Raw genomic sequence first — 16,966 nt, 5'->3', positions numbered from 1 at the left:
CACTTTGGGAGGTGGAGGCAGGCAGATTGCTTGAGGCCAAGAGTTCGAGACCAGCCATGCCAACATGGTGAAACCCTGAAATTAGCAGGTATGGTGGCTCGCACCTGTGGTCCCAGCTACCTGGGAGGCTCAGGTGGGAGGATCACCTAAGCCCGGGAAGTCGAGGCTGCAGTGAGCCGTGATTGTGCCACTGCACACCAGCCTGGGTGGACAGAGAGAGACCCTGTCTAAAAAAAAAAAAAGAAAGAAAAATTATATGTTTCTTCAATGTTAAGTAATGATTGATTTTAAAAACTCTTCCAGGGCCTTGAGTCCTCTCCACCAGAAGTAGTCAAGAAAGACTTGGATCACTGAGGGGTATTTAGAGGAGGTTCTCTTGTGGCTCTGAATGATTATTAAGGTCTCTTCCAACCAAAGGGCAAAAGAATTCACTTTGTGATGTACAAGTAGTGCAGATGTGGAGGGCTGCTAATGCAGTCAGAGAAGATGAATGAAGTGTGGGCCTAGTCCATAGTTGCTGGAGGGATACCTGTGTACTTGGGAGAGGTTAGTGTGAGGTTCCTGTGGAGTCCTTTGCTGGACTGAAAGTCATGTGAAGTCAAGGACTGCATCTGCCTTGTTTGGTCTTATGTGCCCAGGATGTCTAGCAGTCTCTGTCACATAATAGGGCATTACAAAAGATTTGTGGAAGGTAGGCTGGCAGACTGGACAAAGGCTAACTGGCGTCTTGAAGGACTTACAGGCTGGGCTGGGTGGCTGACACCTACAACTCTAGCACTTTGGGAGGCCAGTGCAGGAGGATCACTTAAAGCTATGAATTTGAGATCAGATCAGCTAGGGGACATAGTAAGACCTTGTCTCTACAAAAAAAAAAAAAAAAAAAAAAAAAAAAATTAGCCATTAGCCAGGCGCAGTGGCTCACACCTGTGATCCCAGCACTTTGGGAGGCCGAGGCAGGTGGATCACCTGAGGTCAGGAGTTCGAGGCCATCCTGGCCAACATGGTGAAACCATATCTCTATTAAAAATATGAAAATTAGCCGGGCATGGTGGCATGCACCTGTGAATCCCAGCTTACTCAGGAGGCTGAGGCACGAGAATCACTTGAACCCAGGTTCAAGACGAAGGTTGCAGTGAGCCGAGATCGCGCCACTGCACTCCAGCCTGGGCGACACAGCGAGACTCCGTCTCAATAAATAATAAATAAATATTTGCCAGACATAAGTGGTGTGCCTCTGTGGTCCCAGCTACTCTGGAGGCTGAGATGGAAGGATTGCTTGAGCCCAGTTATTTGAGGCTGCAGTGAGCCTTGATTGCTAATAGAGCAAGACTCTGTTTCGAGAAAAAAGAAAAAGACCTTATCAAGCTTAAAAGAAGATGAGGGAATGAATTGATTGCTCAAATGTAAAATCACTGCAGGTTGTGGGGAGTACTGTGTGAACTTTCAGAGGTGCCAGAGGAAGCAGACAGCCTGCAGGGTACTGCAAAGGGGGTTGCCTGGGGCCTGAAGTTCAGGATTAGGGAATAATAGCTAGAAGTGCCAGTAGCGATCTTTGGGTGGAGGGGTGAGTGGGCAAGGGTTTGCAAGGAGCTTGGGAAGCATTAAGAGAGATTGGGATTTCATTTTATAGCAAGGCTAAGCCCAAAAGAATTGTCCATCCCGACTTCCTCGGGACCCATCTGTCTGAAAGGAATGAAGGAGCAGTGTCCTGGGTCTCTGCAAGGAGTTTTTCTTCTCCCTTGGGCTGAGAATTCTGCCTTCCTGAGTACCGCAGGTCATGGCAGCCGGGGAGGGGCACGTGCTCTCTTGATGCAGGGGTCTTTCGATGTATCTAGTATGAATGTGACCCACGCCACCCAACCCCCCAACTGAAACAGGGATTTTCCTTTGTTCTGTGATGAGTCCCCAGGGTCTGGAGGACAGTGCCTCACACACACAGTAGGCACTTACATTTTCCTGAACTGCATGTTGCCTAAGTGTGTTGAAGACTACAGATGTCTCCGAGAGTCCACTCTTGTGCCACACGTAGAATAAATACCATTAGGAGCAAATTTGGTAAAGGAGCCTAAACACAAACCTAAGGGGAGGCCTCCTGGACGTGGCTGTCTAGAAGGCAAACAATGTGGTTCAGAGTGACTAGAGCCCAGGGTTCAGTGCTTCTGGCCCAGAGCTAACTGGCAGTGTAGAAACAGACTGTGTGTGGATATTTGCAGACTGAGACAGACGGGAGGACTTTCATCCCCAGGGGCTGAGCCTGCAGCCTCCCCTGCTGGTTCAGTAAGTGAGGGCCCCAGTGCCTGTGTTCCAGGTTTCAGACCAGCTGAAGCCAGCCAGACCTGAAAGGCTTGTGTTGGCAATGCCAGTATCCGTCCTTAACCCCTGCCAATGTGGGTGGCTACTCTAAGAGCACTCTGCAGGGGAAGCAGAATTGGACTGAAGCCCGAGCTACTGCTGCCTATAGCTTGCTCTCTGTGACGCTCTTGCCGCTGAGAATGTACCTTTCTGGTACAGCTGGAGCCGAAAGCTCTAGAAAAGAATAGTTTCTGTCCATGAAGGAGTAGTTCAAGAAGAGCAAGCTTACTCTGCCTACGGAAGACCAGACTCCTATCTGGCTTTGTTTGGAATATCTAAGCTCAGGAAATTCAGGTGGGTAGAAAATACCATATTGGGGATCTTCTCATCACTACTTTCATATTGGGAGACATGAGGCAAGGATCCAGCTGGGTCTTATTTAAGAAAGATACCAGGCTGGACACGGTGGCTAATGCCTATAACCCAGCACTTTGGGAGGCTAAGGCAGTGGGATTCCTTGAGGCCAGGAGTTCGGAGCAGCCAAGAGCAGCCTGGGCAACAAAGCAAGACCCCATCTTAGAATAAAATAAGATACTGTTGGCCAAGCAAAGTGGCTCACGCCTGTAATCCCAGCACTTTGGGAGGCCGAGACAGGTGGATCGCTTGAGGTCAGGAATTCGAGACCAGCCTGGCCAATATGGTGAAACCCCATCCCTACTAAATATACAAAACTTAGATGGGCGTGGTGGCACGTGCCTGTAGCCCCAGCTACTTAGGAAGAATCTCTTGAACCCAAGAGGTGGAGGTTGCAGTGAGCCGAGATCTCGCCACTGCACTGCAGCCTGGGGCGACAGAAGCAGACTCCATCTCAGAAAGAAAGAAAGTCACTGTTGCAGGGTTTGCAGGGCCTCCTCAAACCCTTAACAATCCCATTAGCAAAGGCAGAGCCACCGCCCATGCCCCACTGTGAAGGGACCTCATGGACAAGGCAACTGTGACTATATTTCTGATACATTTATTAGTGGCCCACTTGTTCTGAAGCCCAGGACCTTGGAGCCTCTCTAGATTACTGGAGTAATGCAGGCATACCTATGGTTAGGTCCAGAGTCTTTTTGAAGAATAGGGAGAGGGATTGCTGAAGAGAGGCAAGGTCTTTCCTCCCCTGCTTGGCCAGCCCAGTAGCCTGGATCTAGCACCTTAATTCTGAATAAAATATTTCAGGCCCTGAGTGGTGGCTCGTGCCTGTAATCCCAGTGCTTTGGGAGGCCAAGGTGGGAGGATCACTGGAGGCCAGGAGTTTGAGACCAGCAATATAGCAAGACCTCATCTTTACAAAACAATTTTTAAAAATTAGCCAGGTTCCCGCTTGAGCTCAAGAGACTGAGCCTGCTGCAAGCCATGATGACGCCACTGCAAACTCCAGCCTGGACAAATATAAAAAAATTTTTTTTGCAGCTTCAACAGCCAGGTAAGCATTCCAGGGCCTCTCCCCTTGGCCCTTGGCTATGTGCCAGCCCCATGCTTCCCACCTTGCCTCTCAGACTGGCTTCCAAACAGCTCAGCCGTGTTAGGCAGTGCCCCTCCCACCTCTGAAGAGAGTGGAGAAAAGAGGAAAAAAAAAATGCCAGCTGCTCAGTTATCGAGCACCTACTGGGCCCAGGCATCTCGCTAAGTATTTGATATGTATTCTCTCTGTCTTTTTTTTTCTTTTTGAGTCACGATATCACTCTGTCACCCTGGCTAGAGTGCAGTGGCTAGCTCATGGCTCACTGCAGCTCTGACTTCCCCAGCTCAAGCGATCCTCCTACCTCAGCCTCCTGGTTAGCTCGGACCATAGGTGTGGTGCACCACCATACCCAGCTTTTTTGTTTGTTTGTTTGTTTTTGACAGACAGTCTCACTATGTTGCCCAGGCTTGTCTTGTCTTTTTTTTTTTTTTTTTTTGCAACAGAGTCTTGCTCTGTCACCCAGGCTGGATTGCAACAGCACGATCTGAGCTCACTGTAACCTCCACTTCCTGGGTTCAATCGATTCTCCTGCCTCAGCCTCCTGAGTAGCTGGAATTACAGGCGCCCGCTACTAACCCAGGTAATTTTTGTATTTTTAGTAGAGATGGGGTTTCACCATGTTGGCCAGGCTGGTCTCGGACTCCTGACCGCAGGTGATCCGCTGCCTCGGCCTTCCCAAGTGCTGGGATTACAGGCATGAGCCACTGCACCCGGCCTGTATTATCTTTTAAACCTCACAAACAACTTGAGCGAACAAAGGCTCAGAGAGGTTAAGTAACTTGTCTAAGGATAAACAGCCAGGAAGTGGCAGTTAGTACTTGAACTCAGGTCTGTGTAACTATGAAGCCCAGGCTCTTGTCCAACGTCTTGTATTGCCTTATCTTGCCTCTTGCCAGAATGGCCCCGTTTTTTATACTTTATTTACCTCATTACTTCCTGTGTATGCTTCACAACTCCCCTGTTCCCCTGGTTCTCCCTTCAGTGTGAACATCATCTCCTTCCTAGTAGCCAAATACACCCGTACCTTTTGGGATCTTCAGTAACCCTGTCTTGGGACAGTCTCCCCACCAGCACCAGGTCTTGCCATCTGACCATTTGCCAGTTCCCACCTCCCCCTAAGAGACTTCAGCACACACATGGTGGTTACAGGTGGAGACTGCAGTTATCTGTGCAATGCTGGCTGATTGACAGTGGCCCTCGTTGCCTCCTCTAAGAAGAAAACACAGCTGTTGGGACCAGACACATGGAATGGTGTGGTTGCTGTGGGTGGACCAATGATGTTAGCATTTCATCTTGTGACCCAATGACCTCTCAGCTAGCACAGGCCAACCATAGGACTAGGGAGGGTTGGATCTGGACACTGGGATTAGAAATGACTGAGAAAGGCCGGGCGCGGTGGATCACTTGAGGTCAGGAGTTCAAGACCAGCCTGGCCAACATGGCGAAACCCCGTCTCTACTGAAAATACATAAATTAGCCAGGCGTGGCAGTGCGCACCTGTAATCCCACCTACTCAGGAGGCTGAGGCAGCAGAATTGCTTCAACCCGGGAGGCGGAGGTTGCAGTGAGCTGAGATCATGTCGGTGCACTCTAGCTTGGGTGACTGAGCAAGACTCTGTCTCAAAAAGAAAAAAAAGGGGCCAGGCGCAGTGGCTCACGTCTGTAATCCCAGCACTTTGGATGGCCAAGGCGGGCGGATCATGAGGTCAGGAGATCAAGACCATCCTGGCTAACACAGTGAAACCCCGTCTCTACTAAAACAAACAAAAAAACACAAAAAGAATTAGCTGGGCGTGGTGGCAGGTGCCTGTAGTCCCAGCTACTCAGGAGGCTGAGGCAGGAGAATGGCATGAACACGGGAGGCAGAGCTTGCAGTGAGCCGAGATCTCACCACTGCACTCCAGTCTGGGCGACAGAGGGAGACTCCGTCTCAAAAAAAAAAAAAAAAAAAGACTGAGAAAGTAGCTTGTACTTAACGCTTTATATAGAAAGAGGCCCAGCTATAGCAGGGGTAGGGAAAGAGTGAAATACTGTTTGAATTGATCCCTTGGACAGTATGCTCCGAGGTTGTCAGGAGATGCATCTGGTCCAAGGATGTGTGCTTTTTCTCACTCTGTCCCTCTTATCATTCAGCCCCCGCGCAGGTTCTTTGTTTCACTCCTCTCTGACCCATGAGCCTCTTTCTCAATTTCATACCAACTTCTTCCGACTCAAGTAGGCTGTGAATGTCTGTCTCCCCATCCTAAGCTACTGCCTGTGTCTTTAGAGTGACTGTGCATCCTTGTGGCCAGTTTCGCTCCTGCCTTCTGGAGTCTGCTTCCTGCCAGGAGGCCCCTCCCCCTAGGAATGTGAATAAACCATTTCCTCTGTCCTCCCAGCTCCAGAGGATTCCCTGTGTGGTATTTTTTATTTCTCGTGTCTGAACTTCCATTGGCAGACCCCTTCTTAGGCTGGCCCACCCTTGGCTGCTACAGAATTGAGCTTCCCACCCTTCAGTTTCCTCTGAGGGTGAGTAGTGCATAACTAGAGTTTCCCAGTTTGTGAAAACACATTAGTCTGAGTTAAATTTCTTGTGGCCAATCCTGGAGGTTTGGCTCATTAAAGATGATAATTAACCCATTGCTAATTGACCTCAGAAGCCAGCCAGGCAGCCTGTATTTTACCAGCCTTGGTGTTGGATTTGTAGGCTATTTTAAGGTTTCTTAATAATCTCAGCAAGACTTCACGTTCCTGTCTGCATCTTATTTGCTCTAAGGACATTCTGTAAAATTAACAAGCTATAAAGTTTGATTGAAGGTTTCAACAAATGTGAGAATAATTGGCTCCATTTAGAGAAACAAGAAAAACAACCTGTAAACTCGAGTTTGTGGGGGGAAACCTGTGTGATTGTTCTCTTTAACCAGAGGGGCAGTAGCAAGCTGGACTGTTAAGACTAGAAAAAAGAACTGACTGATAGTACAAGTTTAAACTCCGATTTCTCCAAACCAAAAATTCAGAAAAAGAAATTTTGCAAAATGACTAGTAACCGTGGTTGTGCCTTCCAAGAGGCCTGTTTGGAGAAAACGGGGACCAGGTAATGATAGAGCGAGTCCCTCACTCCCTAGAGCTTGCATCCAGGGTCCTGGCTCTCCAGCCCTTCTTCATATTCCCTGGCTAGATTTGGAGGTTTTCTCCCTGCCCCGGGGCTGCCGTGAGGTATTAAGTCTTGCAACTCAGAGCACATCAGTATGTGATAGCTGGTGCTTAGTTCCCGTTTTCTCTTACCCTCCCTACCTTCATAAAGCAGCATATAGCTCATTTTCTCTCCCCAACCCCCCTCCCCCCCGGGCATCTCTACCCACACCGTGCTTGTTCCCTACAGAGCAGCTGTGAAGAGTCACCAGTTTTCAGAGAACACCATTTTTCTTTTCTTTTCTTTTTTTTTTTTTTTTTTGAGACAGAGTCTCGCTTTGTTGCCCAGGCTGGAGTGCAGTGGTGCAATCTTGGCTCACTGCAACCTCCACCTCCCAGATTCAAGCGATTCTCCTGCCTCAGCCTCCCTAGTAGCTGGGACTACAGGCGCATGCTACCACGCCCGGCTAATTTTTGTTTTTTTAGTAGAGATGGGGTTTCACCATGTTGGCCAGGCTGGTCTTGAACTCCTGACCTCAGGTGATCTGTCCACCTTGGCCTCCCAAAGTGCTGAGATTACATTCGTGAGCCACCGTGCCCAGCCGAGAAACACCATTTTTCTTTACTTCTCCACCTCTCCACCTTAAATACCCCAGAACAGTTACCCAGTCTTCTCTCTTGACCTAGAGGTTTTCTCCTTTGTTCCTCGCTCCCCTTGGCTCCAGCCCCTACTTACCCCATGCTTACATTATCTCTCTCTAAGGAACTGAGCCTAGGAGGGAACAGCCTCCGGTATCGCCTCCCCACATCTCACTTTCAGTTTTCCTTTCTGCTTGGTTCTTTGCGTGTGGACTTGATTAGAGTGATAACTGGAGCCCTGAAGCTAAAGGTTTCAGTTCCTGCTGCAGTGGTAAGCTGCCTCCGACAGTCTTCAGGGGAAGGGAAAGGGGCTTTCTTTCAGCTCTTCCCTGACCTAAAGCCCCAGTTTTCTTTCCCAAGCTGATTGAAATGATTTGTATGTGATATTTTGTCAATTAACTTGGGAATTCTTGACAATCGCCTACACAGTGCATCTCCCTCCAGAAGGGTCAGGACTGTGAGTGAGAAGGTACACCACAGAGGAGAGGTCCGTAGGTGCCCCAGGGTGTTCCCTGGCTGGCAGCCCTTTCAGTCGCCTCTAGCCCCAGTCCAGCCCCACGTTGCTAATGTAGCCCAGGAAGGGAGCCTCTCCCGCCCAGCTCTTTCTCCCCTGGAGGATCCAGAGTTTGCCCCCAGAGCCGCGATATACATGCCACTTACATTCTCTGGTTTTCATTGATATAGAGTGGAAAAATGTGCTCACGAGCAGAGTTACTGTGGGGATGATGTCACAGACTTCATCTGGAGCCCTTCCTCTCCAAGCAGGGAGTCCAGCTTTAACCCCTCTCCTACCAGGAAGTCCTCCTAGACCAAGCAAAGATCATCTTGGAATTGGCTTTTTGTCAGTGGTTTGAAAGGCTTCTTTCATTATGAAGTCTCTTATTAACTGTATTTAAACTGTTCTGTGTTGTTTTTTCCCTGACTCAAGTGCTGTGGGCTTTATCTAGGAGGATATTCCTGTAAGTCTCCTACAGAACTCCAGCATCAAGAGAGCTGTGGTCCTCTCCCCAGTGGGCTTATTCCCCCAACGTTAAGGCAGAATGCTTTTGCAGACAGGCCAGAGAGCTACAGACAGAAGGTTTCTCTGTGCCTCTGGGCAAGCCCTGGACATTCTGCCTCTCAGTTTCTCCATCTACTAAAGAGCTCAGACTGTGTACTTCTCACTCCCACAGTACACTTTACACAGCTTTGACCATCCTCCCTGCTGCTTGGATTGCAAAGGACAGGATACTCTTCCAAAAGACAGACAACCTTTCTCTTTCCAAACAGGTAGAATCCTTTTCAGGCCTGTTAACACCAGGTCAGAGACCCCAGTAGATCACAGCCTTTTGCGTATCAGCCAGGAGTGTCCTTGTCCTAGAGGAGGAACTAATAGCTATGGCAGACACAGTCTCCAAGGAAACCAATTTCCTCCTAAATGGGGTGGAAATGAAACCGGGAGAGGGCTACTCCTCGTTGCTTGTGTCCATGGAATTGGAATAGACAATTCCCACAGAGCCTGTAAGGATGTGCTGCAGGCGGCCTCAGGATGTCCACATCCCTGGGTCCCGCTGTGCCCTGGAAATCCCCATCTCCAGGAGTCCCACGTCCACACATGTGGCTTTTCTCCCTCGGCCGGGAACCACGCTTTCTTAGCCACGCAGCATACCATGTAGCCCGTGCTCTAGCAGCAGCAACACTCCTTCCCGCCTCTCCGTGCATGCATCCATGGCACACTCCTGTCCTGGGCAGGTTTCCTCTGCACACTTAGCAGGGGTGCCAGTGTACCTCTCATCGTCTAGGTGAGGCCAAGGACAGTTGCAAGCTTTTCCTCTGTCCTCTTCTTACTCCTTAGCTCCCCTCTCCTCTCCATTCAGTGGCAGCAGCCTCACACCAAAAAGGAAAGTCCTGGACCCATTACATAATTCTCCATAGTGCAAGCAGTAGCTGGGGCGTAAGGTCAGAGGTCATAGTGGGGTCAGGTGGCTGACACACACTGTAACGACAAGGTAGTTAAAATTAGACCACAGAGAGGAAACTGGCAGTCTTGTGGAAATGCAGAAGTTTCCTATGCAAGTGAGAGGCTGGAGATGCAGGGAGGCCACTGTGCGTGCTGCCTGCCAGGCTATTACTCATTTCGGCTCTGTTCTTTAATGCCTTTTAGTCCCTGCTTCTGTATTTCTAGCCTTCCTCATCACATGTTTGAATACACGCAATGGAACCATGCTTACCTGCCCTGGGCCAAGACAACCTTTCCTTCTCCTTCACGGAGGTAAGCCCAGGACCAGGCACCCCAAGCTCAAGGGGCTGGACTTTTTCTAAGCCCTTCTGGTTAGCCGAGAACCTTCTACATCAACCTCTCAGGTGAAGGTGGTCAAAGTACTTAGCTTGAGATTCCTATAGTGGTAACAGGGCCAATGGTGAGAGAAAGCAGAGAACACTCCTAGACCAGGTAGGAAAGCGGGGTTGACTTTTGGTGAAGGTGGCAGAGGATGCAGCCACGGAGCGCACAGTTGACCGGTGTGTGCCGCACTTTCCTGGGCAGCCAGCCTGCACAGCGGTGCTCATTTATTTCCACTATCTTAGAGAACATGGGTCATGCCTGCTTCATCTGCTCTCTGTGGTACCCAGCCGAGCTTCCCTGGGCTGTCCGTCTTTATTGGGAGCCTATTGTGTGCACAGCTTGTCCTTACAATTGTTGCCAGTGACATATGAAAATGATGAGATTTAGGCTTTGCCACCAGAGGAGTTGCTGTCCACATGAAAGAACACCTGCACCTGTAAAATGATCATCAGTAGCCTCCAGATTAGTACTTCCCTATGTGCTGCAGATAGAATAGACTTATTAATGTGAAGTTCCTTTCACATTGAGAAATGAGGATGCATTAAAAGAGAGGCAGGGGCTAGTCAGTGAGGATGTAGGGTCCGTCCCTTGCGGCACATCTGGCCACGGACGTGTGTTTCCCATGTGGAATGGCCTTCAGCTTTCAAGCTCCAGATCCAGCAGGGCCCCTCTCCCTTGGTGAGCACTCAGCCAGTAGGGAGAAGAGGATGCTGGAGGCTAGAGATGAAGAGAAGGGCACAAAGGGGCAAGCACGGAGGAGCGTGTGAGCCAAGCAAACAGGTGTGAAGGAGAGGGCATGCATGTGTGTTGCCTCCGGAAGGGGGGCCCAGACTTGGGGACAGTGGACACTTCATCTGAGACACTTACACATTTGACTATTGCTCAAGACACTGAGTTTCATCTCAGCTAAATCAGCCCAAGCTTCTCTGACAGCACTGACTTGTGTGCTGATGTGGCCACATGGGAGCAGGTTGGCGTAAACATCAGAAAGAGTAGAGGTTGGTGAAACATCCCCACCTGCTCTGCCTGTCTCTTTCCTGACAATTTCCTGCCTGACTCCAGTCTCTTGAGCATGAGGAGCTCTTAGATAGGGCAGGAACCTGTCAGGGGAAGCCCAAAATGATCTGGTTGAAATGAAACAGCCAAGAAAGCCCTTAGCATTCAATTTGCACTTGGGCTGAAAATTCTCCTTTTGGGACTCTGGAGCAGGGGTGCTAGGAGAGGAGTGGAGAGTGGCAGCGAGGGGCCCCAGAAAACTCTATGCTGTGAAAGCACTCCACTCTTCCCTCTGCTGGTTCTAGACCAAACTTAGAAGAATGTCCTGTATTCTGTTTTGTATCAGGACCTTAGTCAAATAAACGTAAGGCACCTGTCACTGGTCCCTGGGGTTGTCTGCTGCCCCAGAGATAACCTATGGAGAGATAACCTCAGAAGATCTTGGTCCTCAGCCTGCCCTGGGCCCTCACCTACCACCTGACATGCCCTTGTGCCCTCCGCACCCCGTCATTCATTCTGACCCCCTTGCCTGGTAGCTTTGGCACAGTTCCCCTGTGCCCCTCAGCCGGCAAGCAACATCTCGTCTCCATCTTCCCTTTCAGAAAATGCTGTTTTTCTTCTCTCCCTCTCACCCTGTAGGTTATTGCAGCTGACTGCAAAAGGGTCACAGTGCTGAAGTATTTTCTGGAAGCCCTTTGTGGACAAGAAGAGCCTCTGCTGGCATTCAAGGGTGGAAAGTATGTGTCAGTGGCACCCGTCCCAGACACCATGGGAAAGGAAATGGGAAGCCAAGAGGGAACACGACTGGAAGATGAGGTACTATGCGGGAAGAGCCCACTGTGGCAGAGGGAAGGCCCCCTCCCCATTCTGCCCGTGGCTTCAGCTTCCCCTCCTGCTTATTTATGAGCACAGAGGACAGTGTCTGTGTTAATGTGACCAGCCAGCTTTTCGAGAGTGTGCTCTGATGGTGCCCCTTCCTGCCAGTCCACCCCGGTGCCTCCATCCTACTCCGCTACGAGTTCCAGATGCTTCTTTTAATGCTGCATTGAGGAGAAGGGAGGAAAAGAAAGAAAGAAGGAGCTGAATAATGTGCAGCTCTCGAGGCTTAGGAAAGGGAGAGGGGGGTGGTCAGGATCAAGTTTATAGATGTGTGGAGCCCAGTGCAGCACAGGCCTGAACTCCAGCCTCCAGCACACGTACAGGAAGAGCTGACATTGCTGGCCCTCTGTGGAAAATCACCCCTCCCCTGTCCTACCCTCCCTGCCTTGTTCCCTCCCTCCCTCCTGCACATCCTGATGTGATTAAGGAATTCTCCTCTTGTTTGTTTGCCCTTGGTTGTTCCTGTAGCTCTTGCTTCACTCCAGACTCGTGTGTGTGTGTGTGTGTGTGTGTCTGTCTGTCTGTGTGTATGTGTGCGCACGCGCGTGCACATGCATGAGTCTGTGTACCCACCCCTGCAAAACTCCACTGGCAGTTGCCCTGCCCTATATATTGCCATTGCATATATGTGTCTTTCTGGGGGTGATTGTTGATGTGGGTCTGTGTGTGCTGGGTTTGTGTGTCAGTTTAAGTAAACACTGCTGCCAGCTTCCCTGCTGTCTGTGGGTTCTGAGTGGTTGTGAGTGTGATGTTGTTGGAGCATGTATGCATTTAGTATCACTTGCAGCTGCCCTGCTGTGTGTCTGGGTGTGTGTTCACACACATCTCACTTTTGCCTGAAGGTTGACTCTTCTTTTTACCCCACAGTGTTACAGACAGGAGACTTAGGTGGGAAGGAACATGGGACTAAGGGAAGGGATGGAAGTGATTCTAGCCAGGGGCCAGGTCACCCATAGGCCAACACAGTCATTTGGCCCGCAGCAGTCTCAAGCGCCCGGTAGAGCAGGGCGGGGTACAGGGATGAAATCAGCAACAGGCCAAGGAAGCCAGATGTCAGCTGGAAGCTGTCGTTTGTGATCTGAAACAGTGATAGAGTGGCCACCTTTGGATCAGAGTCTTGAGAGCAGCAGAATCTTGGACTGGCTTCATTAGAATAACTGGAGAGCTCCACCCCACCCCTGATGACATAGGGCTCAGCTTCCAGAACAGAGGTGGTTCCAGGGATAAAGCTGAGCCTAGGATTCCAGACTCTCCAGATGAAACCTGGGCAGAGAATAATGGGAAAGAATGAGCTGTTAGCATGGGAGGGGACAGCAGGCTTGCTAAAGCTGGCAGGGTGTCCAGGCTTCAGGCAGGGCAGAGCAGTGCCACCCAAACCCTGGGCACTGTGTGGGGAAGCACAGGTGGGGCAGTGCCTCCGTCAGCTCTCTCACCCTCACTTTAAGGCTGAGGGCAGAGCCAGGTTAGCTTCCAGGCTTGCCCAAAGATGCCCCCTGGCCAGTGGAGCCTGCAGTCGCAAATACAGTGAGGCCCAGAGAGGGCCACAGCATCAAAGCCAGAGAAGGCCTTCTCTGCCCTCACAAGGAACAGATGAGTTCTCTGGTCCCATATCTTGGTAGTGCCACACTTTTTTTTCTCGCTCTAAGGCTTATTGACCAGACAAAGGTTGTGACCCACACCAGGCTGCCCACTTCTTCCTTTTCCCACGAGTCTCCTGGGCTCCTTCATGTTAGTGGTCTCTGGGAAACTCTGCTCACCCTGGTCTGTGTCATTTCATAACCTTGCACTTCCTCGTTTACTGTGAGAGCTGAGCGAACCTCAGACAAGCTTCTCTGACCCTCTTTTGACCTCAGTCAAGCGCACTTCAAGCCCCGTGATAACCTTGTAGATCCCTAGTCAGAGCAGGCAGAGGCAGTGTTCCCCCATGGGCTAGGCAGGCATTCTGTCCCACTCACTGCAGTCTGGGTTAACCTCATGAACAAGGAAGTGAATGTGCAGAGTTTTCCTTCTTTCCACGGCCTGGGCCTCTCTGGAGGTGAGCGCTGTGACACTATAGCATGCCTGTGTCAGATGAATGGTGACTGTGGACAGCGTCCCAGACCCCTGACATCTCTTAGGATAGTGACAGTTCTGGCCCCATCCTCAGATCTCATCTCTCCCCAAACTGCAAAACGGAATCACTTCAGCAGATTGGGAGAGGTAGGGAAAGATGTTTCTTCAGACGTAGTTCTTTGTGAATAGAACACAGTTTAGTCGCTTAGGGATCCTACCAAAACACCCCTAGATTCTGCTCACAAGACAAAATATACCCCCGTCATCTACCCAGCCAGCCACTTGAGCAATCCCTTTCAGTCAAGAGACTCCATCTGTATATTACCTTGAGCTGGACAGTTAAGAGAAGAGAGCAGTCTGTACTGAACAGGTCTAGGGTGGGCTTACAGCAGGCCTAACGGTGCTGAGCCGGTAAGGGCTGGATCTGAGCTTATGGTCTAGATTCAGGGTGGCTTGGCTGTTAGTATTGGTAAGAGCATAAACTTTGGAGTCAGATTCACTTGGGCTTGAATCTCTGCTCTGCCTTTACTAGCTATGTGACCCTGAGCAAGATGTTGACTTCTAAACCTCAGTTTGTTCATTTATAAGATAGGGATGATGATAGCACCTATCTTATCTCACAGGCTGTTGTGAGGATTAACTGAGTTAATACATGAAAAATGCTTAGCCCAGTACCTGGCCAATAATAAGCACTCAGCAAGTGATAGCTGTTGTCATCACTGTCATTATTATAATCCAGTTAGAAACAGGAACCTTCTACTAAATTATGTACCCATGCTAACCCTGTCCCTCAAAGGAAGCTATCTTGGGCAGCTGCATGTTCTCTGTTGACCAAGGCCAAAAGTAAGAAAGCAAGGAATGGAGACTGGGACCACCCAGGGAGTGATGGCTGCTAAGAGCTGAGGCTGCAAGTAGGGAGGTGCCATCCTTGGGGAATGTGCCACCAGCCTGGCAGGAGGCTCCTTAAGCCAGCCAGCCACCTCCTACCCTGCCCAGGCCCTGGAGGGCAGCTGAGCAAAGTCATGTCGTGTGAATTCCTGTAAAGGGGCCCAGCAGTCCTCACACCACCAGGCTGGAGTCTTAAAAAGAAACCAGGGCAAGGTCTGCTGAGCTGCAACATCTGTCTCTGATGCTGTCTGCGGCAAGGGAACTTCCACGCCTAATTCCCAGCTGTTGGCCAGAGCTGATTCCTATCAGATCGTTAGCATGAATTAGATTTAAATTGGGTGGTTTAAATCTCTCTTGTTTCCCTCTTGAATCATTGGTGACTTGAGAATGAAAATAGGCCTAAAGTTTGACTTTGTGAGTGTGTACCAGGAAGAATACAGAGTGTGAGTAAACCACGCAGGTATATATGTGTGATTGCAAGTGACTTATGGTGTAACTCTCTGAGGGAAGAGTATAAAAGAGAGCAGCTCCGGGGAAAGAGTGACAGCTTTTGTCAACCTCCCTTTGCCTGAGTAGAGGGAAGCACACACCAGGGGACCCTTTGCAAGGGATGGCCCCAGTCTGCATGGGTGAGGGGCCACAAGGGCAGTGTCGGGTTCAGTAAGTGCCATGGGCCCAGCTAACTGTCTCCTCTTTGTCCCGGTCGGCTCCACCACCCAAAGGAGGAGGATGTGGTGATTGAAGACTTTGAGGAAGATTCAGAGGCTGAAGGCAGCGGGGGCGAGGATGACATCAGGGAACTTCGGGCCAAGAAGCTGGCTCTGGCCAGGAAGATAGCTGAGCAGCAGCGTCGCCAGGAAAAGATCCAGGTGAAGTCGGCCTGGGGAGCGTGGTTCCCACTATGGGGGTTGCTGTCTAGGGCATGAGAGGATGTGGGCAGAGAGCAGAGCTGGGCAGGACACTAAGGAAGAGTCAGCCCTGCGATGTTCTCTCTAGCTCTACCCCTGTTTTCACTCTACCACTCAATTCTGGTAGCAAGTTTGGTGCCTAGGGTCTCCCTGATCCTGGGCTCCAAGGCAGGGGTAGGGTCTTCTCAGAGAATCTGAGAAAAGCTGCTTCCCCAGTGAGAATCTACAAATGCACACCACACATACATGACCTTTCACACAATTTGAGGGGGTTTCAGAGTTTCCCTGAGCCTTATCCAGATAATCCTGGAGAGGCTGTGGATTCTCAGTTCAAAACACCTATTCTCAGGGAGAGGACGTCATGGCCACAGTCTGCTTACCTGGATTCCCAGTGAAATGGAAGACCCCCTGGACAAGATACTCCTTACACCCTTGCAGAGACAAACTACTTAATCTCCACACAGGGACTTTGATCCCCATCAGCCCTCTCATGGGCCTGTGCCTTCACCCCCAGCAAGTGTTTCTTCCTGGACTTCCTAGGTCTGTTCCCTTGTGCTGTGAGGCCATTTCCCATCCTCTAGGGCTAGGGGCAGACAGGAAAGAGGCAGTCCTGCTCCCCGTTTAAAGGTGAACCGTGTGCATAGGGAAGCGTCAAGCCACCCGCTCCGCCTCTTTAAGGATGCCCATTTCCCTCTCCTTTGGCATAGGGTTTGATGCATGTGATCAGGCAGACCCAATGACAGTCTAGGCCCTGCCGCCTAAATAGCTTTGTAACATAGGGCAAATCATTCAGCTTCTTGGAGCCTGTTTCCTCATCTGTTAAATGAAAGTGCTGGCCAGGCACGGTGGCTCACGCCTGTAATCCCAGCACTTTGGGAGGCTGAGGCAGGCGGATCATGAGGTCAGGAGATTGAGACCATCCTGGCTAACACGGTGAAACCCTGTCTCTACTAAAAATACAAAAAATTAGCTGGGCATGGTGGTGCACACCTGTAATCCCAGCTACTCAGGAGGCTGAGGCAAGAGAATCGCTTGAACCCGGGAGGCGGAGGTTGCAGTGAGCCAAGATCGCACCATTGCACTCCAGCCTGGGCTACAGGGTGAGACTCCATCTCAAAAAAGAAAAAAGAAAAAAGTGCTAATAGCACCTATCTCTCAGAGTCACTGTGAGGCCTACATGAGATAGTGTATGGAAAGCACTTAGCATAGTGCATGGCACTTAGTATGTGCTCCATAAATGGCCACCTTTGTCTGATATTTGTCCAGTCACCCTGACCAGGGAAGAGGAATAAATACCACTCGAGATCCGTCTTTTTTTTTTTTTTTTTTTTTTTTTTTGAGACAGAGTCTCGCTCTGTTACCCAGGCTGGA

General features: G+C 50.2%; 1 protein-coding gene and 1 pseudogene across 5 annotated transcripts in view; both read left to right on the top strand.

The window, feature by feature from the left end:
* The window catches only part of LOC134735295 (mitochondrial calcium uniporter regulator 1-like), a 107,508-nt pseudogene that overhangs the window by 35,069 nt on the left and 55,473 nt on the right, over positions 1–16,966 (top strand).
* Positions 1–16,966, top strand: part of SMG6 (SMG6 nonsense mediated mRNA decay factor) — a 248,399-nt gene that overhangs the window by 211,005 nt on the left and 20,428 nt on the right. For all 5 annotated transcript variants that reach the window (XM_055258403.2, XM_055258404.2, XM_055258406.2 and 2 more), the window contains 2 exons: positions 11,508–11,684; positions 15,410–15,556. In XM_055258403.2, the coding sequence (XP_055114378.2) occupies positions 11,508–11,684; positions 15,410–15,556 (324 nt within the window). The remainder of the gene's footprint in view (positions 1–11,507; positions 11,685–15,409; positions 15,557–16,966) is intronic.

Source organism: Symphalangus syndactylus, chromosome 20 (genome assembly GCF_028878055.3).
Source record: "Symphalangus syndactylus isolate Jambi chromosome 20, NHGRI_mSymSyn1-v2.1_pri, whole genome shotgun sequence".
Taxonomy (NCBI): Eukaryota; Metazoa; Chordata; class Mammalia; order Primates; family Hylobatidae; genus Symphalangus; species Symphalangus syndactylus.
This window is presented reverse-complemented; position numbering and strand designations above follow the sequence as displayed.